General features: G+C 41.9%; 2 protein-coding genes and 1 long non-coding RNA gene across 8 annotated transcripts in view; 1 reads left to right on the forward strand and 2 right to left on the reverse strand.

Moving 5' to 3' along the window:
• Positions 1-5,604, forward strand: part of col9a2 (procollagen, type IX, alpha 2) — a 20,410-nt gene extending 14,806 nt beyond the window's left edge. Inside the window, exons 21-32 of the mRNA XM_080864065.1 lie at positions 291-344; positions 646-699; positions 771-824; positions 914-985; positions 1,272-1,307; positions 1,414-1,458; positions 1,936-1,968; positions 2,173-2,319; positions 2,412-2,466; positions 2,552-2,740; positions 2,837-2,914; positions 4,227-5,604. Coding sequence (XP_080720191.1) covers positions 291-344; positions 646-699; positions 771-824; positions 914-985; positions 1,272-1,307; positions 1,414-1,458; positions 1,936-1,968; positions 2,173-2,319; positions 2,412-2,466; positions 2,552-2,740; positions 2,837-2,914; positions 4,227-4,432 — 1,023 coding nt within the window. The 3' untranslated portion in view covers positions 4,433-5,604. The remainder of the gene's footprint in view (positions 1-290; positions 345-645; positions 700-770; positions 825-913; positions 986-1,271; positions 1,308-1,413; positions 1,459-1,935; positions 1,969-2,172; positions 2,320-2,411; positions 2,467-2,551; positions 2,741-2,836; positions 2,915-4,226) is intronic.
• Positions 4,904-14,182, reverse strand: LOC308385247. The gene is made up of 2 exons (XR_013969480.1): positions 14,098-14,182; positions 4,904-14,015 (listed from the first exon to the last, which is right to left on the reverse strand). It is a non-coding gene; the product is annotated as an uncharacterized lncRNA (long non-coding RNA).
• A 1,891-nt stretch (positions 14,183-16,073) lies between these two features.
• The window catches only part of col16a1 (collagen, type XVI, alpha 1), a 91,796-nt gene continuing 80,174 nt past the window's right edge, over positions 16,074-27,695 (reverse strand). For 3 of the 6 annotated variants that reach the window (XM_080864069.1, XM_080864066.1, XM_080864067.1), the window contains 22 exons: positions 26,403-26,456; positions 26,256-26,309; positions 26,084-26,137; positions 25,963-26,007; positions 25,807-25,860; positions 25,683-25,718; positions 25,533-25,595; positions 25,385-25,456; positions 25,204-25,257; positions 25,003-25,047; positions 23,027-23,071; positions 22,747-22,800; positions 22,575-22,628; positions 22,424-22,474; positions 21,916-22,005; positions 21,768-21,803; positions 21,595-21,639; positions 19,536-19,730; positions 19,220-19,283; positions 18,854-19,030; positions 18,689-18,766; positions 16,074-17,720 (listed from right to left, as the gene is read on the reverse strand). In XM_080864069.1, the coding sequence (XP_080720195.1) occupies positions 17,527-17,720; positions 18,689-18,766; positions 18,854-19,030; positions 19,220-19,283; positions 19,536-19,730; positions 21,595-21,639; positions 21,768-21,803; positions 21,916-22,005; positions 22,424-22,474; positions 22,575-22,628; positions 22,747-22,800; positions 23,027-23,071; positions 25,003-25,047; positions 25,204-25,257; positions 25,385-25,456; positions 25,533-25,595; positions 25,683-25,718; positions 25,807-25,860; positions 25,963-26,007; positions 26,084-26,137; positions 26,256-26,309; positions 26,403-26,456 (1,614 nt within the window). In that variant the 3' untranslated portion in view covers positions 16,074-17,526. The remainder of the gene's footprint in view (positions 17,721-18,688; positions 18,767-18,853; positions 19,031-19,219; positions 19,284-19,535; positions 19,731-21,594; positions 21,640-21,767; positions 21,804-21,915; positions 22,006-22,423; positions 22,475-22,574; positions 22,629-22,746; positions 22,801-23,026; positions 23,072-25,002; positions 25,048-25,203; positions 25,258-25,384; positions 25,457-25,532; positions 25,596-25,682; positions 25,719-25,806; positions 25,861-25,962; positions 26,008-26,083; positions 26,138-26,255; positions 26,310-26,402; positions 26,457-27,695) is intronic. The other 3 variants (XM_080864071.1, XM_080864068.1, XM_080864070.1) reach the window with 1 other exon arrangement.

Raw genomic sequence — 27,695 nt, forward strand, 5'->3', positions numbered from 1 at the left:
CACACAGCTCTGGCAGTGAGAAGAGAAGCCCCAGCCACCTGCTTTTTAAACCTTTTGTCTGAGAGATGCGTAAAGGGAGGGGAACTACAACAACTTGTTTCAGACTCTTGATGAACTAAGAAGATTTAACCCCCCCGCTCTATGTTGGACTGTGAATCGTGTACATTTTCTCTAATAGAGTCCATGAATAAAAATGATGTGGAAATGAGCATAACAGGTTTTCATGTTCTTGTAATGTGTGTAATGTGTGCCTTTCTTTTAATATTCTTCTTATAATATTCTTTTTCTAGGGGGAACCTGGACCTAGAGGTCATGTTGGCTTGCCTGGGCCCTCTGGACCTTTGGTAAATATATGATTGTTTCTCTTCTTTGTGGTCAACTTGAATTTCAGGGGTTTTTTAATATAGCACCAAATCGCAACAACAGGCACCTCAACAGTCTTTATATTGTAATATAAAGACTGTGGTAATAGATAACAATCAGATGACTCCCTATGAGCAAGCGCTTGGCAACAGAGGGAATGAAAAGTAAGGATCTGGTTAGTGTCTACCCAGATGCTTACTCTGGATGGCATTCATAGCAAAGTAGAAAAACCGTTAAAAGCTATAGCATATAGTGAATAATTGTACTTTCTCCCTTTCTCAGGGTGAGCCTGGTATTCCTGGTGAGCCTGGTATGCAAGGAATCCCTGGACCTAAGGTACAAACCTGAATATCACAATAAAACACTAGCGGCAGCTGCTGCTTACTCACCTCACCTGATGTCCGCAGGGCGACAGAGGGGAGCGAGGACCAGTTGGGCCACAGGGAGCAGCCGGCAAGCCTGTAAGCTGCACCGTGTCTTTTTCAGACATCATAACGCGCTCTTTACTTCAAACACATCATGCAGCAGAGCTTCTGTTTTCCCCTCACAGGGAAGCAAAGGAGAGAGAGGGCCCATCGGTGTGCCTGGCGCCCAGGGTCTCAGTGGAACAAAGGGAGACAAGGTCTGTGGACTTTGTGATAATGCAGTTACACAAAGCTGCATATTGGGGGCAGTGTTTACTCACTAATAGAACGCAAACCCCCCACAGTGAAACCCTTGAATGAGTGAAGCAATATAAATGATAATCTAGGCATAATCATGTTCCTTGTTTTAGAAATGAGGCAACATCTTTCTTAGTTTGTGGTCTCTGGTGTCGCTGGTTTCAATCAGTACTGAATCCTTGTTTTTCTGAGGATAATCCAGTTTACATTTGTCCACATTTACATTTACTCCGTCTCTCCTGCCAGGGCTTCCAAGGAAAAGTCGGGTCAAAGGGGGGCATTGTGAGTAGCACCTCTTTTAAACTGCACCACTGGCTCCGTACTTAAGAATACTTTCAAGAGCCTTTTTCATTCCCCTTATTCTTCGTTACCTCTCTGTCGCTTTTAGGGTGACCCCGGAGTCGAGGGATTGGCCGGCGAAAAAGGCGAAAAGGTAAAAACGTGGACATTTGTTCCAGCACAGACTTAAGCTGCTTTAAAGTAGTTGGTGGTTTTTGTTGCCATAAGGACCACAAAAAGTTTCCAAGTTTGAAAAGAAAAAGGAAATAAATAAATGCAACTTTTAGGCTTTAGATAAAAAAAAAAAGGTTTAAACATTTGGTTCTGGAGGCATCAAAGCAGAGAGTTGTATACAAGAAAATGTTGGAAGCATTACCAAAGTTAAGAAGAAGAAGAGGATGTCTGTTTTTTTTCAAATTTGCATACAAATCCCCATTATAATCCAGATGGCAAATAAGCTATTTACATGACAGTGAGGCAATGATGCACATTTGGGTCTTTGAAGCTGCATTTTTAGATGTTCATTTACAATATTCATCCTTGAATTATTGCTCAGTGAGTGTCTCCGAGGCGCAAATGATGGATGGAAATGATGAATGGGGAAAATGACTTTCTGTCTTTGCTGTGACAGGGTTTGTCTGGCGAACCTGGGCCCAAAGGACAGGTGAGAGTTACAACGAGTAGAAATCTGACTGCAGGGATGGCCTTGTTTTGCTTTATTCTTTCCTTAGTCATATCCACCTTTCTATAAGTCAACCCTGACCTTTAACTCTGTAACCCAAAGCCTATGGTATTAATTATAAGAGTTAATTCTCATTATTCATGATGTGTTGGGCCTCACTGGGTTGATTCTCTTTTTTCTTCACAGCAAGGAATCAGGGGTGACACTGGACACAATGGACCCACTGGAGATCCTGGCAAACCAGGAGACCAGGGACCACTGGGGCTGCCCGGTCCTAGGGGGCTTAATGGAGAACGAGGAGTACCCGGTATGCCGGGCATTCAGGGACCAGCAGTGAGTCCAGTTCCACTCTTAATCACAGACACATACAGACAGAACACCAATCAGTGTTTAGTCAGTGCTCAGTGTTCTCCTCCTCTCTCCAGGGACGTGATGCATCTGACCAGCATATTGTTGAGGTTGTGCTGAAGATGATGCAGGGTGAGCATCTAGACCTGCTTTAATCTCCTGAGGAAACATCAAAGATCAGTTAATCAAAATGATGATGTCCTCTCTTCCGTTACAGAGAGGCTAGCGGCCGTGGCAGTAAGCGCCAAGAGGGCTGTGCTTGGTGGTGCAGGTGTAATGGGGTCTCCCGGACCGCCTGGACCTCCAGGGGCATCTGGGCCTCAGGGACCACATGGCTTACCTGGTGCCCGCGGCATCCCCGGCATTATTGGAGCACCTGGGCAAATTGGAAACACAGGGCTTAAGGGTAAAACTAAACATTAGTACTTTTGCATATTGTTGAACTTCTCAGGCATTAAACGTGTTTTTTTAAACGTGTTTTTTTTTCTTTCATCTACCTCAGGAAAAAGAGGTCCAAAGGGAGTGAGAGGTGATCCAGGTAGACCTCACTCAGGTCCACCAGGAGCTCCAGGAATACAAGGTAAGACCTGAAGCCTTCTAAATGAACCTGTAAGGTAAGATTTTGTGCATATTCCTAGGCAATTCAGTTCAATTTGATTCAATTCAGTTTATTTCATGACATTTTAACAAACACTGTCAGCTCAGGGCACTTTATATTATAGGGTTAAAGACCCTCCAATAATACAGAGAAAACCCTGGCAATCAGACAACCCACCATGAACATGCACTTGGCGACAGTGGGGAGGAAAAACACACTTTTATAAGGAGTTAAGTTGTGTTAAGCTGATGTAAATTACATGATATCACAGGATCTGTCAAATCTGTGTAATTCCACCTCCATCATGGCTGGGCCTCAGCAGAATGCCACTAAAAACTGTGCAAATCACACAGTACTCACTGTCACTGCAATCTGAGGGCAGAACCACAAAATCTAGTGACATTGCCACCTAAAACTTTGTTATAAAAAAAAAAAAAAACCTTCTTGTTTACAGCATACTCTCATTTTCAAATTTTAAGATGCAAATGGGAGTGCCAGAGGGATGGAGAATTTTTGAATAGTAATATTCTGGTGACTGGGCCAAAAGTCAACACAGCTGCTGCATAAACGTGACTTACAATGGATTCACTTGTGAAATCAAGAAATTTTAAGATTCTGGACAGCCTTTAAAAAAAAGTGCAGTGTGCGTGTGACACAGCAATACAATCAAATGCAGTAAAGTCAGAACCTGTGTATGAGCTCAAATGTGTCTCTTCATCCCTTCACATGGATTTTGTTGGTCTCTAAAGAAGCAGAGAAGCTTCAGTGGACATTTAAGTCACATGTACATCAACGTGTACTCACAAAGTGTGTCTCAATTGCACTTCGCCTACATTCAACCTAGCTTTTATACCTCAGTCGAGTGTAACAATCTTTTCTTGGGGCACTGTAGTAGTCCTTCCACAAAGTTTTTTTCATGAACACAGATAAGAAGAGGAAGAAGAAAGGTACTGCAAGCAACTGAAGGACCTGACATTACTGCTCTCGCCACAGGAGAGCCTGCTGAAAGGCATTTTAAAGGCATCATTAACTCCAGTCATTTAACAGATGCTCTTGAATGAGAATGTAATAGGCTTGCAACAGCACACGCTAATTCAAATACAGGGAAACACACTCACACTTCTGTGTGCACACATGCACACAACTTAAATATATGCATGCATACAGTACACACATGTAATCCAAGTCCAGAATGGGGTTTCCAACCCTTAGAATGAAATTTGGTGCAGTTAATCTTTTTGACCCCTCGAAATCAGTTAAATCCCATTTGATGTTAAACTCTGTCACTCTGCAGGCCCCCCCGGTATCGATGGAGTGGCTCGGGACGGTAGGCCCGGAGAGAGAGGACCTCAGGGAACACCTGGAGAGGCCGGTCGCCCCGGTAAGTCGGGCCCGCCGGGTCTCCCGGGATTCTGCGAGGCAGCGATGTGCCTGGCCGCGTCTGCTTACACCTCACCGAGACTACAGGAGGCGGGAACGATCAAAGGACCCAATGTTTAGAGGCCCCGTCTCCCCATAAGCAGATCACAGCACCTGGGAGAGAGGGAGCAAGGCAAGGAAAAAAAAAAAGGCGAGAGACCACTCTTCTCAACATCAAGAACGAGAGGTGGGGGGGGGACAATAATAGTACATTGACTGCATGTGTAGCCCCCCCCCACCGCTCCTTCCTAGAACTGACAACCTGAAGTTTTGACTGGTGGGACATCATGATCTTAATCCTCCACATCACCATGACAACAGCAGCTCACAGCCACCCACCTCCGTCTGAAATCTCAAGTGGTTTTTTTTGGATGTCGGTGTCAGCGCCGTCCAAATATCCCAGTCCTGCTCAAGCAGTGAAAGAGGAACAGATTTTATATTACATCTCTCTTTTTTTTTTTGGTCTCTCACCAAGTCAAAGCATCTATGAGCTGAAAGAAGCTAAACCAAATGTGGTGAAGGATGCTTTTTTCCTTGTTTGGTCACTTTCAATGTTTTTTTTTTTTTCCATATGCAATATTTTGTCAGAGGAATGTTTTGAAGTTTTAACGCCCTGCCTCTTTTCCAACATCACACCCGTTGCCTTAAACGTGTACCCCGAAAACCTGACTAATAAATGATTGCAGCCCCAGTTTCCACTCAGTACTGTACCGCATTGTAAAATGTAGTCTTTTTCATTTGTAGGCTTGAGTGAGATCCCTGATTTACCTCATGTGTACACTGCCTTCCCTTCCCAATCCCCCGCTTTCAACCCAAGTCTCGTTTTAGAAACTAACAACTAGCTTTATCTCTTCTTCTTGTTGCCTGGCAACAGCATATCCCGATGGGCACTCCCATCTCCCACAATGCAGTGCTGTAAATCTTTGTAAATGTGTGTTGATTATTATGTAGAGGAAAAGGAATGGGTTACGATATGCACCAACAAAAATCCTGTGTTAATGAAATCAGTGAGTAATAAGGAGTTCCTACAGAAATAATGACTCCTCCTCAGAGCAAATCAGTTAACGGTCCTAATGTGCTTTCTGTGCCACTGTCAACTTTCCATGGGAGGTCGGTGCTTTAACGACAACTTATTTTCATCAAAAGAAGCTATTTATTGTTCTTTATATATAATCATCTGTAAAAAAATAAATAAAGTTGTTTGCTGGCTGTTCAGGCAATCCTAGACTAATAAAGAGGAACCTTTTCTAAGAGCCAATGTTCTTCTGTATCATGTTGGGAATGGAAAATGATCTATTTCAATTCGTTTTTCTTGATATTTGTCCTCGTCCAAATCTTTAAGAGCACCCATGTATGCATGTAAATAAACTCCCATGCGTCCTAAGCTGCATACGCTCAGCATCTTTTAATAATCTTGCACTACCGAGGCAAAAAGTTGCAACCATTCAGCACTACTAGACTGCGCACATCAGATTCTAAATTGCTCAAGGGCAGTATTTGCAACTGACAGGTCAGTTGCTTTTGCGATGTCATAGCTTTGTGCCTGGGGGAAAAGATAGCAAGAACTGTGAGAAGCATTCAGGGATGTCTAACATTTTAACATTATGAGTTGTGTTGAATTCTCCCAATTCTTTGAATCTTTGGGCTGAAGGAAGGACAATACTCGGTGTATAAATGCTCAATCAACAATCATTTATTTCCATACAATTCAACAGTCAGAGCATTACAACGTCCGGACGGGAGAGATGCTACCAGAGGGTCAGGCACATGTCTCAAAATGGTGACGGGTTGCTCAGCTTTTTATAGTCTCTAGTGGCCCCCAGCTAGTCGTAAAAGCCAAAACATCACATTTTTTCTCTGTTACAGCGCCTAAGTTATGACCTCGGCAGTTGTTTCTCTGCTTTCTGTAAGGTGGGGGTGTGGAATGTGGTCTGTCTATCTCCCCTGTCTTTAGACACAGAGTCTCCTGCTTACAACCTTCTCTTCATGATTCAACAATTAAGCATGTCAAGAAAACAGTGTAACACATTCCCAGCAGATCAAGGATACAGAGTGATGCACATTTATCTAATGAACTAATATGTGAATATGTTCTGTTAACTCAAAAGTATAATGAGAACTAAACTACATACAGCTCACACACTCTATATTAAAGGGTATAATGTGATCTACAGCAGTATTCTAATTCAACTACTTTGATTACATATATAAGGTAACATATAATAACAGAATAATCTAATAATTCCCCCTTTTGATCTCTGAAAGAGATCACTTACAACATGCACTCCAGGGTCGCAAGGTCCAGGTTTTCTTGATCCTGAGGCCCTCTGTCCCCCTTTAACGGGTGGACCATATGTGGGATGACCTCTGTGTTCACGCAGTTCAGATGCAAGCAAAGTTAGATTTACAACCATAACAGCAGTTACAGATGACTCTCCCATCACTCCCCAATTCTCCCACAGCTTTATTTTGGTGCTCCAGTTTTCCACTCCCATTTTAATGCCACCTTATACCTTTCAAATGTACTCAGACTAGAACCTCTGTCTAAGGAGCTTTTAACCTTTATTTTTATTGCTGCAGCTACCAGTGTCTTCCAGTTGGGTGATTCTCAGCTTCTTTCTTCGACCTCCGGGGTTAGACCACCCTTTAGTCATTGCACAGTTCTGGGGATTATTCTGCCCCGATTTCAAACAAGGATCTGTGTGTTTTGGGTTCACCGGCGTGTCCCCCTTTTTGCCAAGAGCCTCTCGAACCTCGTTGGTCTGGTGTTCCTGGTTTTCGCCAACCCCTTCATGGTTATTGCTGTGTTTGTGGGATCCATCTTCTCCAGGAGCCCAAACGTCATGACACTTGACCCCAGTTGCTGTCTCGGCTGTCCCTACATCTGTCTCTGCTGTGAAGGGTCCTCACATCTCCGTGTCCCCGTCTGGTGTCTGTTCCTTTCTCTGCAAGAGACAGAAAACCAAAACACCTCTTTCCCTAGCCTTGATAATCTAATATTGTTATCCATTGTTCTTCTAATGATTCAAATTTGGTTTAAAATATTATGTTCAGAACCTATTCTAATCATAATCTATGTGTGTGTAAAAGAAATCAAAAATTAATGAACCATTTCTAAGTCTACCACATTATAAGCTTAAGTTTTACCATAGCTAAATTATTAAACACACAAATAAAGTCATAAAATGTTCATAACACCATTGTTTGATGTTCGGACTCAACTCCCCCTTTTTGACACACTCCCATGTGTCAATTCATTGGAGCTAGACACTTAAAAGAGAAGGTTAGTGACATCATATCTGGTAACTGGTCCATCCAGAGCTGTAACATTTTGAAATGTACATACAACAAGCCAAACCACACCTTGGTCACACCAACCCTTTTCTGCCCCGAAGATGTCCAATGCCATCCTAGTATGGACTGTCAAAAGTGGCTTTAACGCTGACTATCCTGACAATCCATTTTATAACGTTTCCTGGTCAGATTTGCCAATCTCTGCACCAGGGTTTTAAACTTTTCGCCATTTCCATTAGTTGTTATTTTATTTAGTTTCGACTCCAGATTTTCAATTTTTACCAGTTGTAATTAGTTTTTACCAATTCTTTGCTAGTTTAGTGTAGTTTTTATTTTCTGAAAATCCTTAGTTTCAATTTAGTTTTATTTGTGTTTTGCAAAAATTAAGTGTAACAAAATCCCAGTTCCATCATATCAGTCATGCTCTTCTGGTTATCCTTGGGTGTTGAGACTAATAACTATTAACTCTTGCCGCACCGTGTGGTCCTAATTTTGGTTCAAGTGAATTGATAACCTTTTGAAGGCGATTGTTTCACACCTTTATTTAGATGTCCCAGTCCTGTTGTCTCGGGATACATCACGCTGCCTTATCTGGGGTTAGCTGTTTTCTGGGGATGCGGGTTGAGTGGGTGAGCTCTTCAAGGAGGGGGAGTGTGCTCCCCCTGATGAGGTCTTCTAGGTAAGCTAGGTTAACCTTCTTGTGTGGGCTTTTCAAGTGCACTTTAAGGTTAGTGGGACTTTTAGTTTTATAAATGTCCCTCATGACCCCCTGATGACCCAGTATTTCATTTTTGCACACTGTAGTACACATTTTAGTTTTTGCTTGTAGCTCGCATACTCTACTTGCCACTCCTCTAAGTCCTGATGTTTCTTAGAGAGGGCAACAGTACCTTTAAAATTATATCACACGTGTGGGGGTGTGGCCTTGCCAATTGTTTTGCCCACCTTTTCAAAATGGCTGGCGTGCCCACAAGCACATTTCATGGAAAAAGAAAGGTAAGCTTGATATTTACATTTAAAATGTTTTGTTAAACTCAGATTTTTATTTTATTCTTTTTGCAAGTACCCCTCCTCGGTGGCGAGAAACTGTTGGTGTGGTCAAGTGGGTGCTCTAGAAACAAACGCTCAGGACAGAACAGTTATCAGTCATGTACTTCCTACAAATTTTGCATATGTTTTATTCCATATTGATCCTCTGAGTGTAATGGTACATTTTAATTTGAATTTATCCAAACTAAACACAATCTTTTCTTTATTTACTTTGCTCTTGTTCTTTTTCAGTACCACATCCTATCAAATGTCCCTGTCGATTATATTCTACATTTAATAACTTACTATTTCAAGTGAGAACCTAAATCACGTGGACCAATGTTTATTATTGCATATCTCTATTCTGAATGTGGCCAGTCATTCATAGGTATTGTTAAATTTTGGCGATTTTCCTCTATAAAATTTAATTGACTTTTTTACAGTGGCCTGCTATGGTTAATAATAACATATTCCAGTCATGAGTGATATCAATAGTTATCTCCACTGTAGCATTTGGCATTCCCAATAATATAACATGATACCTTAATCAAAACACAGCTAATATAGCACAGTTTTCTTAATGCAAACATCAGTAACTCAAAATCAGCAACCACAGTGTTAAGTCTGCAGTTCATACTTATGTGAAGCTAGAGTCTCCTCCTCCAGTCTCTCTTATCCTCCTGCTCCTGAAAAAACAAAACAAAACAAAGCGAAGCATCCACCCTTCTCTTGTCGGCTGGGTGAATTGTTTATTGGCATTTACTAATCCTAAAGTGGGTGCAGTCATTGTCTCAGTATCAAGTCAGTCAAAGCTTTTAGTCGTCAGTCCATCACAGTCCATTCACATGCATACCTCCATACACATTCATACCAGATGTTGCTGATAATGGAGTCTCCCGCGCAACCTATTCGAGCCTCCATCACCAGCAAGATGACGTCATCATTTTAAAGGAAAACAATTCCTTGTTGTTTTTTGGGCCGGATTGACTCGGTGCAATCCTTTTAGACTCAGAACTTCTCAGTGTTCCCTATAAGTGAATTTCTCCCAAGCCAATTACAATCATGGAGAAGCACACTTTGCAACTGTTTACAGTAATAATATTTTATAGCGCTTTAAATTTCAATCTTTCAGGCCTGGTTTAAAGAGCTGATTGTTAAATCATAAACTCACAAAATATCAACATATCACCACCGGTGGATCACACCTCTCAGATGTTTTTTCTCCAGTGCACTGTAACAAAAACGAAAACAGACGTAACCAACAAAATACTACTAAAATAACACAAACTAGGGCCCGTTGCAGACATGTCCAAGCATAAAACTATCCCTCTCTCGCTTACGAGAAAGAACACAAGCCAAAGCTCACTGATAAAATCAAGCTAGCGCTAAACAAAACCAAACAATCAACCAGAAATTCACAGGAACATTTTGCTTCCTGCCGGGACAATATTGTGTGGGAATGAGAACCTCAGGTGCCGTAACACCTTTTGTTCCTCCTTGAATTAAAACTCAATCACAGAAAATGCCGTACTCCGACCTAAAACTTACACTATTAATTCATCATTTTCACTCTGTGCCACTGTTCCTCATCAGGGCTGTGTGAAGCACAGCAAAGAATTCAGTCAAGGCCTTGAGCCATAAACAGACATCACGCACAGACATTGTTTTCATAACCAAACTTTTTTAGACCTTATTCCTAAAATCTACATAAATGCCCTCTGGGTGACATATAACACATTCTAAGTATTTAATGGTAATCAATGGCTCCTCATAAAAATTATGCATTGGGATGTATGTGTGCAGCATTTTGCATATCAGCATAAGCAAAGCATTCTTCATTGCATCAGCGTGTATGTGTGTGTGCGTGTGGATCACTCTTCATTGCACAAGCGTGTGCATGTGTATGTGTGCATCACTTCTCAGTGAATCAGCATTCCAATGTGTGTGTGTGTGTGTATGTGTGTGTGTCATTTCTCACTCAACGAGTGCACGTGTTTATGTGTGTATTTCACTTCATTCTGAATCTGTGTGTTTGGAGACGTGTGTGTGTGTGTGTGTGTGTGTGTGTGTGTGTGTGTGTGTGTGTGTGTGTGTGTGTGTGTTTGTTCATCACTTTCCTGTTCTGGTGTTCTGGGTAAACCACGGCCTGAAGCATGCCCTGGGGTCCTGCCCCCCCTCCTTTTCAGTTTGTTTGCGACCATTGCTGCTGCTGCTGCTCAAAATTCAGTCCGTCCTGGTTCTGACCCCAATTGGGGCAGTCCTTTCTCCAGTGTCGATGTTCACCGCAGGTGAAACCTGCATCTTCTTCTGTGTTTTTGTCCATTCTGAGGTGCCTTCTGTCCTCAGTTACTCCTCTTGTCTCGGTCACGCCCTTTTTCGCCACCCGATCATCCGTGTTGGTCCATCACTGTCCTGCACAGTGTGAATGCAAAGTTATCAAGGTCAGCATTCTTTCGCTCGGCCTTACTTTTCATTCGGGCTTGGCGGGCGTCTCGTCACAGCTCTGTCAGCTGACGCAGTCTGGGAATTTTCCCCCGTGTAGTGAAACGGGCCTTAGGTTTAGTGCTCTCCGTCTCGGCTGCATGAGATCACATTCCTGCAGGTCTGTTGACATTCTCAGGTCGTTGTTGTGGGTCCAGCTGTTGCAGCATTTGGTCAGTGTCACGTATGGGGGAGAGCAGGAGTCCAGTCAGCCTCGGCTTTCAGGGCCGGCAAAGCAGCCTGTAATTAAATATGTATAGAAAAAACAAAAACAAAAACAAACAAAAAACAAAAAACAAAAACAAACGAACAGGAAAATGTTGTTGTGTTGGCTGTGTTATTCAGAGGGGAGACAATGGGGCCAGGCCCTGTGTCAGCCTTCTCTCCCCCTTTTTTTGTTTTTTGTCTCCCGATATAATCAACTCCTAACCCACCAAGTTGACAGGACAACACCGGTATATGTTAAAATTCTTAAGATCATGTTTAAAAGCCCAAAAAAGGAACTTTCTTTCATTCAGTAATCACTTTTATTAATCAATCAACAGAAAACATGTCACAATTTGAATCTTTTAACCACTAAATTTGTTGTGTCTTGCCTGGTTGGTTAGACCAGTGTTCCTTTTTTTTTTTTAGTTAAATTGTTGTCCTGCAACCCAGAGGGTTTCTTTGTCAGTAATGTATAGACTTCATCATTTAAGTATGTTAATTTTTCTTTAACCTTGCTGGAAAATCTTCACGTGTTCATGAGTGTAAGCTGTTTCTTCATTGCGTGTATGTGCATTTGTATAAAAGCAGGTTAATTTTATCTTTTCTCAAACTAGGCGTTACCTTAAAAGGAGCCTTTCTCTCAGATTTCTCTGCTTGTGTGTTTTTGTTTCACCTTTTTGTTGTGATGCTCCGGACGCCTTCCCAACCTCCACAAGTCCGTTGGCCCCAATTTTATGTGTTAAAACTTCTCTTAATTTCTCCTCTAATTCTCTCCTCGCTGCTGTCTTTTTCACAGCTGCTGATTCGTGCTGGGTGTGGTTCCCATTACCTATAATTTTGCTTCGGCCGCTGTGCTTGTGGGGGCAGTTGGTCCAGGTCCGCAGCTTCCTGTATTAACACACTAAGAGATTTATTTTAATTTCATTTTCATCACTGTTAAACAGATAAGCGGGCAACACGCCTACCTTGACAGCGTAAACTGTACGCCAGTCTCCCAACACATTCCTCTCTGTACTCCTCCATAATTCTCCACTGCACACCTCTTACTATCTCTCCTTTTTATTTTTATTACACCACAGAGTAATACACCCAATTATGCCCGTCTATCTCTATGTGGCTCCAAATTCCCTCTTTATTCTAATTTCACACTCGTCAGGGGACAGGCACACAACAATTTCAACCACTGAAACGAGGAATTCAACCTTTTTATATTTCTTTACTAATCTAGACTCAACGTTTGTTCGCAAAATGTGTCTTGTTCTAGTCCGGAATAAATGTGAACCCGTGATTACACGGCCGTTCCAGTGTTATTTCCGTAGCTATGCGGGGGCCCTCACCTCCCCAAGTCACCACCTCAGCACCCGGACGCCGCCGGTCCTGGCCACGCGTCCACGGACAGGAGGGTCGCCACTCCTAGGGCAAAATGTTCCACAGGTACACTAGGCATCAACCTTTGATCCTAAAATGTGTATTTGCTCTAATGTCCTCCTAATCAAACACATCAACCGTCACTGTCACTGTGTTCACGCTTCACACTCCACACAAAAAACACACTCAGAGCGCGCCTCACTCACACTCTCACTCAGTGCGCGCTTTACCCACAAGACAGCACCCAGAGCGCGCCTCGCAGCTTCACACACACTCTCTCACCCAGAGCGCGCTTCACACTCACACACAACACTTTTCCTCAGCGGGAATTTTACACAGAAACCTCTGAGCTCAACTATTAGATCTTCTTAAAGCACACTGCACCATAGACCAAAATACCCCTTTTTCTGCGCTTATGACCGCCACAACGGGGCAAAGTCGCATCATAAAAGTGATGCTTGCATCCCCGAAGTTATACCCGACATCATAAACCAGGTTTTGCTCTATGTACTTCTTGGCAAGTAAAATTTTACTTTGTTTTATGACCGCAGCCCTTAAAAAAAAAAACTCGACTGACGCCACAAACCACCGTCAAACCTCTGTTCAATGTACTAAAATTAGCACCAACCACTACTGCACTTCACGGCCGCACCACCGGAACACGGCCATATCATAAACCAAACCTACGGACGTGTTTCGCTCTCGCGTTGCCAGCGTTCAACCGCACCGTGAAGCCAGCATCTGCTTTTCCTTAAATCAACTTCTATTTCATGGCCGGCAAGAGCCAGGACGTAACCGACACCATAAACAAACTTCAAACCTCGACTTCAATGTACTGAACTAATGGCCGCGTCTTCAGAAGAAATTCTAATGTATTATTGCTACAGAAGCCAGTATTAGACAAAATTAAATGTGGAAGGTAAAGTGGCTGCAACTAGCTCAACGTAGTATCTTATTAGTTTCTCGGTAGAAGCAGTTTATTTAACACACTGGAATTCAGCCTCAACTTATGTTGTTAGTATCTTGCGCCAAAAACCAGACACCGACAAATTTACTGTGAAAATACATGTAACTCAGCGAACAGATTAATTTGGAAAGCCCAATATGCACATTTGGTATTTATAATACAACAGGCTGTGCTTACTTTTTTATTTTTGGACCGGTCCTCTGTTCACCTCGCCTCACGATCTCACCAAAGGTCAAATCTGCACCTCCTCAGCACACCAAAGATCCGGGTCACACGGCACCAAGTTGTTGAATTCTCCCAATTCTTTGAATCTTTGGGCTGAAGGAAGGACAATACTCGGTGTATAAATGCTCAATCAACAATCATTTATTTCCATACAATTCAACAGTCAGAGCATTACAACGTCCGGACGGGAGAGATGCTACCAGAGGGTCAGGCACATGTCTCAAAATGGTGACGGGTTGCTCAGCTTTTTATAGTCTCTAGTGGCTAGTCGTAAAAGCCAAAACATCACATTTTTTCTCTGTTACAGCGCCTAAGTTATGACCTCGGCAGTTGTTTCTCTGCTTTCTGTAAGGTGGGGGTGTGGAATGTGGTCTGTCTATCTCCCCTGTCTTTAGACACAGAGTCTCCTGCTTACAACCTTCTCTTCATGATTCAACAATTAAGCATGTCAAGAAAACAGTGTAACACATTCCCAGCAGATCAAGGATACAGAGTGATGCACATTTATCTAATGAACTAATATGTGAATATGTTCTGTTAACTCAAAAGTATAATGAGAACTAAACTACATACAGCTCACACACTCTATATTAAAGGGTATAATGTGATCTACAGCAGTATTCTAATTCAACTACTTTGATTACATATATAAGGTAACATATAATAACAGAATAATCTAATAGTTGGTCTATTTTTTTCTAAAGTCTTAGGAATAATAATTCAACATTATCGACAGTTCAGTATGACAGAGTGCACGAACCTCAGTTTCTCTATTGAAAGTCTTGTGTTAGATCAAGGTACAGCCTCTAAAGTTAAAAACAAAAAAGCCAACAGAAGTTGCAAACAAGTTCCTCTTGTGGCTGGCTAAAAAAATGGACTGAAATCTCCACAGACTTACGTGTTTAAATGCTCAACTTTGTAGCATTATACATAAACCCAATAAAAAAACAAAACAAAAAGAAAAAAAGAACAACTTTTGTCTTTTTTTATATTGTTCTGCTTTGTGTCAACTTGTACCTCAACATGATAGTGTGTGGTGGGGTTTTTTTTGTCCATCCAGCTGGATGGTGACGCTGTAGGCTGACAAGTGCTTCAACTCCTGCAGCTATAGCCAGTTAGTGATTGCTATTGTATTCTTAATCCACTAATTCGATAACTGAAGTGAACCATTTGGTGCTCTTTTAGTGAATTTTCTGACTAATTTGACTTGCTGATAGTATGAACCATCCAACAATTCTAAGCTTCACTTCTGCTGAATGACGTTCTAGTATTTTACTAGTTATAATAACAGATGTGTGTCTGTGCGTTGCTATTAGTGTTAGCTGTTAGCATAGCAACCCACCCTTTTCTTTCTTTTTTTTTCTTTTTAGTTCTGGTTGCTTCTGAGCCCAAAACCAACATGGTGGCAAGTGCGTCCGAAAACGGCGGGCAACGCCACAGTTGCTACAGTACCGTGCAAAAGTCTTGAATGATCCCTCGGTTTGCTTCCATTTTGATCTAAAACAGCCAGACTTTCTGGTAGTTTTTAAGTGGTCTTGACCAATATTTCTCCAGGTTTTCTGAAAGTTTTCCTTTGGACGTTGGCTGTTTCCTCCCTCATCTTCAGTCTATTTCACTTGTTAAGCTACTTAACACTGACCTATAAATATTCGAGCATAAAAAAGACAGCTAACTCAAGCCACTGTATGAACAATATATATTTTTTAGCACCTTATTACTAGCAACCTGTAGCAAAACACATACCCATTTTTGTAGCTGAAAAAGGTAAAAAACAAAAAAAAAAAAGAAAAAAAGCACCATTTGAGATGCATAAAATAGCTCAGTTCCCAAATAGCTATTAGCCAAAAAAATTGTCATATCTCGGCATAGTGTGTTGTGTGTAGTAATAATAATAATAATAATCTAGGGAAACTGGACAAGCTGGTCAAAAGAGCAGGGTCAGGAGAGGAGCAGATGACAAGAGAGGTACAACAAGTATCTACATTTCTATCAGTAAAATATGGCGCTGTCATGGTTTGAGACTGTATTTCAACCAGTGGTGTTGAAATACACCACTGGAACAAACAGAACAAAACAGAACAAAAAGACACCAAACAACTGCACGGAGTCACTCAATACACCTCAACACAAGGGTTGACAATGATGACTACATGATACCACGCTTTTTTTTTGAAAAGCAATTTAATTCAGTTTAACATTCCCCTTGGGTTATTTTGTGGAAAACTAAAGTCTGACCACAGCTTCACAGAGTTCCAGATATAAAAAAAAACAAAACCAAAAAAATGATAAAATAACAGATAAAGCCCCAAAATACAGTAACATGTAGCACTGCAAAAGCACTTTGTGAGGCTTTTTCAGAATATGTTGTTATCCTTATGTGATTGTGAGGGTTTGGTGGTTGTGCTTGGATTACAGTACCTGTGGTAAATGGGCCCAATTGCTGCTCATGTTTTCTGCTTCTTCTTAAATCTGGGCAGAGTGAAGCACACAGATGGCTTTTGCCGCTACTTTGAAGTACAAAATGGAAGGAAATGTTTTAAAGTGGTTGCATTTCCAAACATAATGGCATTAAAAGAGGACACAAAATGAACTTTACCAACATAATTACAAAATCCAATGTGTCTTCTGTGTAAAAGTATTTTTTTATAAATAAGCTGTTTTTTCTGCACACATCATTCCATTTTGAAAGCTTATCGACCTTAAAAAAAATCCCTTTTTTTGGCACTTTTTATTGCTGGATAACCATTGACAATAAAAAAAGACAAGGGGCTAGCCATACTTTTTATCAAAACATTTGAAAGTGTATAAAAAGCCACCATATATATATATAAAAAATAAATATATACAAAACAGTCAATCCATCAGATACTCCTTGAATGTAAGTTTTTGACATCTGTTTCTATAGAACTGGAAAACATTTCCAGGGGATTTTCTCTTAAAAGTCAAATTCAAATATGTTTCTTCACACCTCAAGCACAGGGACAGGATATTAGAAATGCATGGGATGCACTCAGAATGGGATTGTGTCAGAAAGGAACAGAGATATGAGAGATGGCAGCAGTGCTAACATAATTGTGTGTATTCTCTTCCTACAGATTTATACAAACAAAAGGTAGAAAAAAGAGTAGAAAAAAAAAGAAAAACAACAGCCGAGACCAGAATCTTAAAGAAAAGAAGAAGAAGAAACTGCAGTTTGTGATTCTTGTCACCTCTCCTGGGTTGTTTTAAAATATACAAAAGGAATAAAACACAGCGAGGAAAATGTAAAAAAATGAGCCAAGACCAAAAATAAGAGCAGGAAATAAAAGCAACGAATTGGCTTTCGTGGGGGAACAACAATGATGCAATAAAAATGTGCTGCCGGTGTATCTTTGCAGGTCTCAGTTCCAGCGAGGCCCTTAGAAAGAAATCGCAGATGTTTGCTCAGAACTATAGAAGAAATCGGTGAGGGTAAATCTAGCTATTCAACAACAAAGGCAGTGCCTATATTCCATCTTGTGGTCAGACTTAATAACTTTGGGTCACGGTGTTTGGCTTTCTTTCTTCTCCTTGTAGTCTTTTTGCTTCAGCCCCCCTGCCCCTTTCCTCCATCCCCTGTAGCCCTTTACCAGGGGCCCTTGACAGATGGGCCCTTGGGGCTGTATTCTACTGGATGGCTCATACAGTCTGCGGGATTACAGCGGCCATCTTTTCCTTTGGAACCCTGTTGTCCAGGAGGGCCTGGGATCCCAGGGACACCCTGCTGGCCAACGGGACCAGGGGGTCCCATCTTACCATAGCCTGGGGGGCCTGGAACACCTTCAGCATGAAAGGAAAAACAGAGAATATATTCATCATGTCAACACCTCACAGGCTGTTATACAAGCTGAGCAAAGAACATAACTGCCCAGGAGCACAAAACACCCCAGATTTTACCCCGTCTCCTTAAAAAATGTAGATTGGTTTACTAAAGATATTTTTAAAGGTACTTTAAACTGGTTTATAGAAAAACAACAAATTGACAGTACTGTAAAAAGAAGTGCCAGCGAGATAGCATTAGAGTGGCATCAGCTTTGTCAGTAATAGCAAAAACATGAGTTCCTAAATGCAACGCTATCCCCCTTTAAAGATTTATTGGACGTATAATATTAGAATATAAAATCCGTAAGTACAACACTTCCAAAATAAAAAAGCGTGGATACAAGACGAATGAATTTAATCATCAGTAATGTCATCAAATATCATCTGCACGCCATATCAGAAAAATATACAAAACAAGCACACAACACGAAGCATCATCTCGAACAGATGACGTTATTTCCGTGCCCGTTGTCGGGGGAACTTGAATTAAACATGAACGGATATTAAACTCCCACTTTGATCACTTCATGAGTAGCACGGCATCTTTTTCAGCCCATGCTCAACGTCCTGCTCCATGTAATGTGAGCACAGATGCTAATTTGCTAATTTACACCATGCTAAGTGAACTCCATCATGATTAGGGATTCTCAGATGCGAATTTGGCTTGAAAGAATCAGACTGGTGATTTTAATTAAGGCCATTTAAGAACGATGAAAAATTACCTCATCGTGCTGGCAATTTACTAATCAACAGCAAGTTCTAAGGAATTAGCAGCCTTTATGCTATTTCAGCCAGTAGAATAAACATAAAGCGTGCACAGATGGAAATGCTGTCACACAACGTGAGCAAAGGAAGGAAGAAATCTAATGAGGCAAATAGCTGCCACTGAACTATACGATGAATGATGAATGAGTGGGGTATATTACCCGGTGCTCCAGGAGGGCCTACATCTCCCATCTCTCCAACACCCTTGTCTCCTTTTTCTCCAGACGGTCCTCGTGGTCCTAGGGCAAGAAAGTAACACATGACCATATGGCAACAAAGCTGCTTACTGTCTGCTTATGATAACGTGACATTACTGTCACCCTCACCTGGGAGTCCTTGTCCTCCTGGCCGGCCTTGTCGGCCAATCTGTCCTGGAAGACCGGGGGCACCTGGGGTTCCGGGACTACCAGGAGTTCCATCTTTCCCTGGAGGCCCAGGCCGACCCGGGGACGCCACCATCTCTACTGGCATCTGCATGCGAGACATGTAATAGGCCATTCTCTCTGGGGAGAAGAAGAAAACATTGTGAATAAAAGAAGTCCACAGAGGAAGGAGCAGCTGTTTCCCAAAGGACAAATAGAACCATTCTTGAAACACAGATATGCATCTCGTGAGATAATACTACTCTAGTGTACAAAGTGGTTTTTTGCCCACTAAATATTCACACAAAGTGCATTTGCACATGTCCTTACCGTCAAAGATCTTAATGACCTGTTGGCGAATGAAGTTCTTGACTTCATCGTAATTGACAACAGCCTGTTTGAGAAGACAGACAGAGAGGGGGAAAAAACCCCAAAACAAAAACCAGACGAGCACACATTAATCAAGGTAGATAATTAAAAAATTCATTATTTACAAGAACAGATGGAGCTAGCGAGCGCCTGTGGCCAGTCTCCTCATTTTTCTCACAACCAGCCTGGTTATAGCATGATTTGGAGCTGATTAAATGTTGGAGGAAAGACAAAAAAATCAAACCAAAAACAAAAGTGCAATGAAGCTGCATCTCACGTCATTTCCTGGCGATCCTGGAAGACCAGGGGGGCCGGGGGCACCTGCTGAGCCTGGACTTCCCCTTTCCCCTCTGGGGCCGACTGGGCCAATCATGGGCTGTGCATCCTTGGAACTATATGCTCCTCCACCAGGGGGCCCTGGCCTACCTCTTTCTCCTGGAGGACCCCTCTGGCCAGGAGTCCCTGCCTCACCCTGAGACACAGAGACAAATAAAGGTTATGCACGTCTTTTTACACCTTTATTTAATATTCACTATGTTGATGTGCATGATGGATGTTCTATAACTGTACTGTCCTTTTATTTTACCAAGAGTAATGTGATAAGGACTGTTACCAACTCAATAGCATCAAAATATGCAGAACTGTGTGATCTTATCACGATGGAGCCATTAATTTTATTTTATTTTTATTTTCACTCTTTAAACCCAACCTTCCAAAGGAGTGTTTCCTTTCCTGTTAAGTACCTGGAAGTTAGGCAAAGTTAAGCCACTCCACGAGAGTGGAGCTTATACGACGAGAGTCTTGAAAGGTTCACTGTACTTGCAATGTAACATATGGAAATATTGTTTGTTTTGCCACAGAAATGCCAAGAAATTATGTGGTACTCAAATATTACTTGTGAAGTACTTAAAATTATTTACATATTAAAATTTACTGACTTGTTACCCTTTTATTCCAGTGTACTTACCTAATATCATTACCTAACATTGTAATTTCAAAATAAAATACATTGAAAATCCATTTAGAAACACAGGAAATACACCCTTAGTTGCAGGCCTTACTGTAACGTGTTACTTGCTATCTATATACAGTATTCATTAAGAATATAACGATCCATCCGTCCATTCGCTTCCGCTTATCCTTTTCAGGGTCGCGGGGGGCGCTGGAGCCTATCCCAGCTGTCATTGGGCGAGAGGCAGGGTACACCCTGGACAGGTCGCCAGTCTGTCTCAGGGCTAACACACAGAGACAGACAACATTCGCGCTCACATTCACTCCCACATTCACACCTACAGGCAATTTAGATTGATCAATTAACCTATTCCCACTAACTGCATGTCTTTGGACTGTGGGAGGAAGCCGGAGTATCCAAGGAAAACCCACTCAAACACTGAGAGAACATGCAAATGCCAAACAGAAAGACCACAGCCTGATGGTGGAATTGAACTCAGGACCTCCTTTCTGTGCGGCAACAGTGCTAACCACCGTTCCACCGTGCTGCTGAATATAACTATTTCGCCAATTTAGGAAGCCTACTGTACAAATACAGACAATATTAATAACTGAATTAAGCCCTGTAAGACGGCTTTTGACTACATCTATATCACTTTCCACACTGTGGTGCTCAGCACTCAGGTTGTGTAAATACACTCAAAAACAGGCCCACTACATTAGCGACAGTGATTTATCGAGGACAAAGCAGCCCATAATGGACGTCTAATGTTTACACATCAGCGGCAGACAGGCGGCTCTTGAAACAGAGAGGAGCGAGAAGAATAGAAGAGTCCGTTCTTGTCTTTCTCCTCTGTTCTCCTTTTCTGTGCGGCTAAAAACCCTGACAATGCCGTCCTGTCAGCGTGACAAATAGCCTCATCTAGCATCTCCCCTCATGCTTAATAGCATTATCCCAGCGGCAGAAGAATAACTTTATCACTGTACCCACCTACTGTAAAGCCTGCGTCTCAGGCTACATCCAACAGGCTCAGTACTGCAGCTACAGAAGGTTAGCGGGCAGCCATCTGCCAGTTTGGAGAAGGGTGAAGTGAAGGGAGAAGGAATGAGAGTTTCAGCAGAGGGGTCGGAGGGTTAGTGATCTGATGACTGTGTTAAGTGCGAGTGCTGACTGAGCAGAGATGTGGGAGGGGGGCAGCGAGCATGTTCAGCACTGTAGTGTGCCGGTATTAGTCTCCGTGGGCTAAAGGGAACAGGAAAAGGGTGGATCTCACTGCGTTCAGATGGTCCGCAGAGGAGACGGATGGCTGAGCTTCACCTTGAGGAGGCACACACACACAAACACACACATTTCTAGAATACTGCACTTAAGAGTCGTCTCTTACCTTTTGCCCTGACTGCCCATTGTCCCCTGGCACACCTGCCACTCCCTGTCAAAAGAAAACAAAACAGAAAAACAAGTATCAATCAAGGAAAGAAATATGCGCAACATAATCTGTCAGTCTGCCTCCATTATACTTTAAAAAGAGGGCCAACACCACACCCAGACATTACTCACATCTTTTCCAGGAGAACCATCGCTTCCTGGCTCACCCTGAAGACAGGGTCAAAGCAAGGGAAAAAAAAAACAATTTAAGTGGGAAATGTTGGCAGTCTGAATTATGTTTAATTAAATGTAGATAGGGTCATTTTAGAAAAGTACCAACCATAGGCCCCGGGTGCCCCGGTGGCCCTGGAGATCCTGGCATCCCTGGGAGACCCCTCTCTCCATCCTGGCCCTTATCTCCTTTTATACCCTAGTTAACCAGGGAGAAAAAAATGGAGAAGATTCTCTTCTATTATTTGCATGTTTGGCAGCAGGACAGAATTTCAATAGTGCCTCATTTCCACTTCCCTCACGCAGGCATACGCCAACAATACAGACCCACCAACACATAACGTTCCCACTTTCTACTGACGCATTAATTAACAGTTGTGGAAAATAAGATACTACTCTACTTTATGTTTTTTTACTTCTCTTTTCTGCAGTTATTTTCCACGATCACAGTCAGTGTAAATATTACTCGCTTTGCTCACTTGTTTATATTTGTCTGACTATACTGTTGACCCATTCTCCTGTATGGGATTGTTAAAGATGCATTTATTCACACTCAATCATTCAGCTCTTGTTTAACTAAATAGTTATCATGATATTTGAGAGATTCTCTCTCTCACCACTCCTGATGGGCCTGGAGGTCCTGGAGGTCCAGATGGACCTGTAGAGCCCTGATGAGGAAAGCAAATAGATTTGTGACGTCTAGCTTGTTAACACACTGAAATATTGCAATATGATGAATGTATATGTTTGACATAGAAGTGAACTTACAAGGTGGCCCGGAGGTCCAGGTCTCCCCTGAGGTCCTGGCGTACCTGGATCACCCTGGAAAGGCCACAAACTGACTGTGATGTATGCCAACTCGCGCTTTCAGCTTCCATGCATAGATTACTGATGTGCTTTATAATCAAGTTGGAGGAAAGATGTAAAGCAAAATAGTCACCTCATGTCCCGGTCTGCCAGGTGGCCCTGGTGGACCTGTGGGTCCGGCTTCACCCTGCAGGGATAAGAAACTTATGAATATGAACTAAAGGAAGCACGATAAGAATGCAGGACTCTGATTTTGGGAGATTCAAAAGAATAAGTTAGCAAACCAACAAAAAACTCCCCAAAAAACAGACTTTCATTGTAATGATCAGCTTGATAAAAACAATTTGGTTTCATGCAGAAGAAAGATGGTGTAAATGTGGCAGACACGGTAAAGCAGCGAGTCGCTGGCTAACCTTCTGTCCGGGAAAGCCAACGTGGCCGGTTTTCCCTTTGAATCCCTGAGGAGAGACATCAAAGAGAATGAGATTGGTACAGTATAAAAATTCACAAAGTCAAAGCAGCCAAAAGAAGAGACAGGCATGTCTTTGAAAATCCTGAACACCTGTTCTTGGGTAGAACACAAACTGTGATATGGTGAGAGAGGAATAAAAAAAAAAGGAGAACTGGAGGGAGACAGACAGCTAGTCATGTCTCCAGTGGAGCGAAGCTGCGCTGCTATACAAGACAGAAAGTTAGGGAGATCTTAGGAGGAGGTACGAAGGTTAGAGGTTTTAGATTTGGTTACATTACGAGTAACATCTACATCCTTAACAAGAGTCGGTAAAGACTGCTGCTCCAACATGGCTGAGGGGAAGCAAAATATCGCGAGTCACGCTGTCAGTTAATTTGCATAGGGCAAACCCAGAGCAACTTGGTCACTTTATTAGGTAGATCTGTTCCAATCACATGATAGAAACTCAGTGCATTTAAAGTTCAAACCGAGCACGACTGAACGTGGCGCGGTTATTGGTGCCAGACAGGCTGGCCCTGCGTATTTCAAAAACTGCTGATCTTCTTGGATTTTCACCCACACAACCATCTCTAGCGTTTACAGAGAATGGTTGAAAGAAAAGAGAAAATAATCAGTGAGCGGCAAAAATGCTTGGTTGATGCCAGAGGTCAGAGATGAACGGTCAGAGAGCGTGATTGGAAGGCAACAGTAACGAGAAGAAAAAAAGCAAAACAAAAAAACTTGTTACAACCAAGGCTTGCAGGAGGACATCTCTGAAAGCACAACACTGAAACAGATCGGTTACACTGGCTGCCACTCCTGTCAGCTAAGAACAGGAAACCGAGTCTATAATTCACACAGGCTCACCAAATTTGGACAATAGAAGAAGACAGTCATGACATTTGTTTGTTAGGGTCGAAATTTGGCAAAAACAAAATAAAAGCATTGATCCATCCTGTCTTATAACGGTGGTTCAGTGGTGGGAGATATTTTCTTGGTAAACTCCGGAGCTCTTAGCACCCCAACTGAGCATCTTTTAAACACCACAGCCTGATAATTGTTGATCACATCTATCCTTTAAAGACCACAGTGTGCCTACTGTATCTTCTGATGGCTGCTTATATGCTGAAGAAATAATTAGATTAATTTCTGATGTTAACGCTGAGAGGAAAAAGGCATTTACATTTACAGCATCACTTAATGACCACTTGTGCACTTAGATATTGCTGCTGACACAGCTTAGCTGACGACTTTAACTCACTAAATCACCTACTGCTAATTTGCTAATTAGCAGTAGCCTATTGAACTTTTCTCTCTCCGTTGTCCTTTAAGGGGGGACACTGCACACGCTGTCTGGTACCTGCTAAGCACACTGAGATGACTTATGACTTGATGTGAACTGAATTAAGGAAACAATATTCCAGGTAGTTTTGGGATATAGTCAGTTCGAGTACGGACAAAATAAAACATACTGTGGAAAATGCACGTGTGTGGAAAAAAGACATAAAACACAACCATTAACTTCAAGCGATGTTACCAGGATGGATATTCTATCTGTATAAAAATGAATCTCAAGGTAACATTTTATAGTAAATAGTAAATTGAAGGGTTTTTTAATGTTAAACAATATAATTGTAATCCAATTACAATCCATGAAAGAGTGTACCAGTAAGGAGGGCAATTCATGAATAACTGATGGGTCATAAATTACAATCTTTCTTATTAAAAAATGAAAGCCACATAAATTTGAACATTAATAATGAGCCAGCCTTAATTCTCTGCACAGTTACATTAAAGAATTCATTCTCTGCAACTGTTTCAGTGTTTTAAATCTGAACAACCAAGATCAAGTTGATGCAAGATTTTATTAATAACAACATGATTTTTGTACAATATGAAAAGATACTGTTCATTCTGATTAGAGGAGGGAATACTCACGGGCATTCCCCGGGGTCCTGCTGGGCCTGGAGGCCCTGTTTCTCCCTGATGAGAAAAAAATAAAAAGAGCCAGTGCCAAAGATCAGCTATTACAGCCACATCTTTACTCATCACTGCTTTTTTTTTCATTATATACTGTGTGTTTGTGTGTACGTTGCATGTGTGGGCAGACCACCCATCTGATTCATGCATGTGACCTACCCGCAGTCCTGGTTTCCCATCTTTTCCGTCAATTCCGTCAATGCCACGGGGCCCCTTTTAATATTGCAAGATAAGAGAGGACAGATAAGTACTCATAACAGCATAGAGTTCACAGGTAGGTCAGAAAGGGTCATACTTAGATTATAGAGTGCAAAAAATAAAAAAGAAATAATGCACATACCATCAACCCTGGCGACCCGGTTGAACCGGGTGGTCCACTTGATCCTTGAGGGCCTTGAGTGCCGTCGTTGCCCTAGAAGTAGAGATTTTCAGTCCAATTTGAAGTGCGAACAAAAACTGAAACAGCTAAATGTGTGTTTTGTACTCACTTTTTCCCCTTTGAGCCCAGGAAGCCCTTCCCTTCCAGTTTTGCCGGCAGGACCTGGTGGTCCCTAAATTCACACACAGTGATACAGAAAGTCTCAACAGTAACATCAAGAACAAATGGCTGCTTTAGTGGACTGAAAGCATTTACATACAGGTGGTCCTGGGAAGCCTGGTTGTCCTTGGAAGCCCTTAAAATATAAAGAGAAACACACTGGTAATCGGTAGTACTGGATCTGTCTGTTAGGTCTATGTGTCTTTGTGTTTTATAGTGCATACCTGATCCCCCTTAGCACCAGCAGGCCCTGCTGGTCCACTGTCTCCTTTAATGCCCTACAGACGCACAATGTTCACCCAGTTATTAAACTTAGAAATCATAAATGAAAAAGCCGGATCCTAAATATTGACAAGCTAAATTTACGATGAAATGCTGACCGGCAATCCAGCTTGTCCTTGATATCCAGGGTTACCAGGAGGCCCCTGCAAAAGGGAGGAAAGTTTTAGCCCAAATATATCCAACACAAGCGTCCAGGACAGTGTTGATGCAATCCCTTACTGATTCTCCTTTTAGGCCAGCAGTTCCTGGGCTTCCACGTTCGCCCTTGAGTCCCTGATAAATAAATAAAGGCAGAAAATTAGTGTCTGCTGACATGTCAGTATCACCCCCAGCTGTCAGGATGATGTCAGTGCTACCGTTTCTTCATAATCAAGCAGGCAGAGTGACTTACAGGCAGTCCAGGAGGGCCCATGGTTCCTGGGTACCCAGGCGTCCCTGAAGGACCCTAAAGTAGAGATCACAGAATCAATCAAATATGGACAGCACTTATTTTTTCTCCATGCTATAATGTGAGACAGAATGATTGTGTGATACTTGCCTGATCACCCTTCATTCCCGGGAGGCCATCTGACCCTCGCTCACCCTGTTGACCCTGAATGTGACAGGAGGGAAGAAGGATTAGAAAATGAAGAAGAGGATGTGATATGTACGTCTGCGAGAGAGGCTCCCCTGGCAGAAATAAAAGTGACAGGGTAAGTCAATATCAAAGAGTGGAAAAGGCTAACTAGCTTGGATCACATCCCCATGAGACTCCCTATTTGATTTTGTCCTCGGCTCTATACCTCCATGAGGCTTTAGCTCTGAGGTGGTGACACCCGGGAGAAAATCATTATAAATACATATATAAAGAGATTTCTTTGGAACTTTTTAAAATTTACTCAACATATTATCCAGACACTTGCCTTTAAATCCCATCCTCCATGTTTCAGGTGGAAATTTGAACTTACAAAAGCTTTTAGACACCAGCTGTAGCACATTAAAAAAACAAACAAATAGCTGACACCAGCAACAATAAAATGACATGTTATGAACAACAGGAAATCATAGAAAAGCTATATTTCGTTATCTATTGACATTTGAAATCAAAGTATTTCTTGGTCGTTTTATTCTCTATCAGTACAGGTTTACATGACTCGCAATAATCTATTCAAAATAATGACATTCAGACTGATATACTAGCCGATATTAGCGATTTGCTAATATCAATATCAATATCAAGACTGACAAATAAAAATTAAAAAGTAAAGACAAACTAAACACTCTTCAACCATGGTATTAGTTATGATGTTGCATATTTTGTCCACCAGAGGTTACTCTCCACCTTCCCTGTATGTATGGTTGGAACGTCACAAACACAACAACCAGCTGATGCCAGTTGCGCATAAAGGAGTAATCCACAACTTGTTGTGACAGTAAAACAAGATTATTTAGAAAATTCATGTTAAAAATATCAGCCGATATATCGATTTGAAATGATCTAATATCGGTATTGATCTTAAAAACCATTTATCAGTTGGGCTCTAAAAATAACCCATATTTATCTTATAGCTTGTGCAGCCCACTAAGCTCATTTTCCATCAGAAACAAGTTCTATTAGTATTTCTTTCTTTAAGCTAACTTTCTTTTGATTGGCTACCCTATATGTGGGGTCGAGCTGTGGGGTCAAGCTGCATGCCTGAGACGACCGCCTCTTTGACATCACACAGATCCAACAGAAGACTCCAGAGTCTCAAGTCGGTACTTTTGCCTCAGTGTGATTCATGAATACACACTGCTCTCATTACTTACTGTACATTTAATATGAGAGAACTTATGATCGGTTATTACACAG

Source organism: Rhamphochromis sp. 'chilingali' (assembly GCF_963969265.1).
Source record: "Rhamphochromis sp. 'chilingali' genome assembly, chromosome: 17".
NCBI lineage: Eukaryota > Metazoa > Chordata > Actinopteri > Cichliformes > Cichlidae > Rhamphochromis > Rhamphochromis sp. 'chilingali'.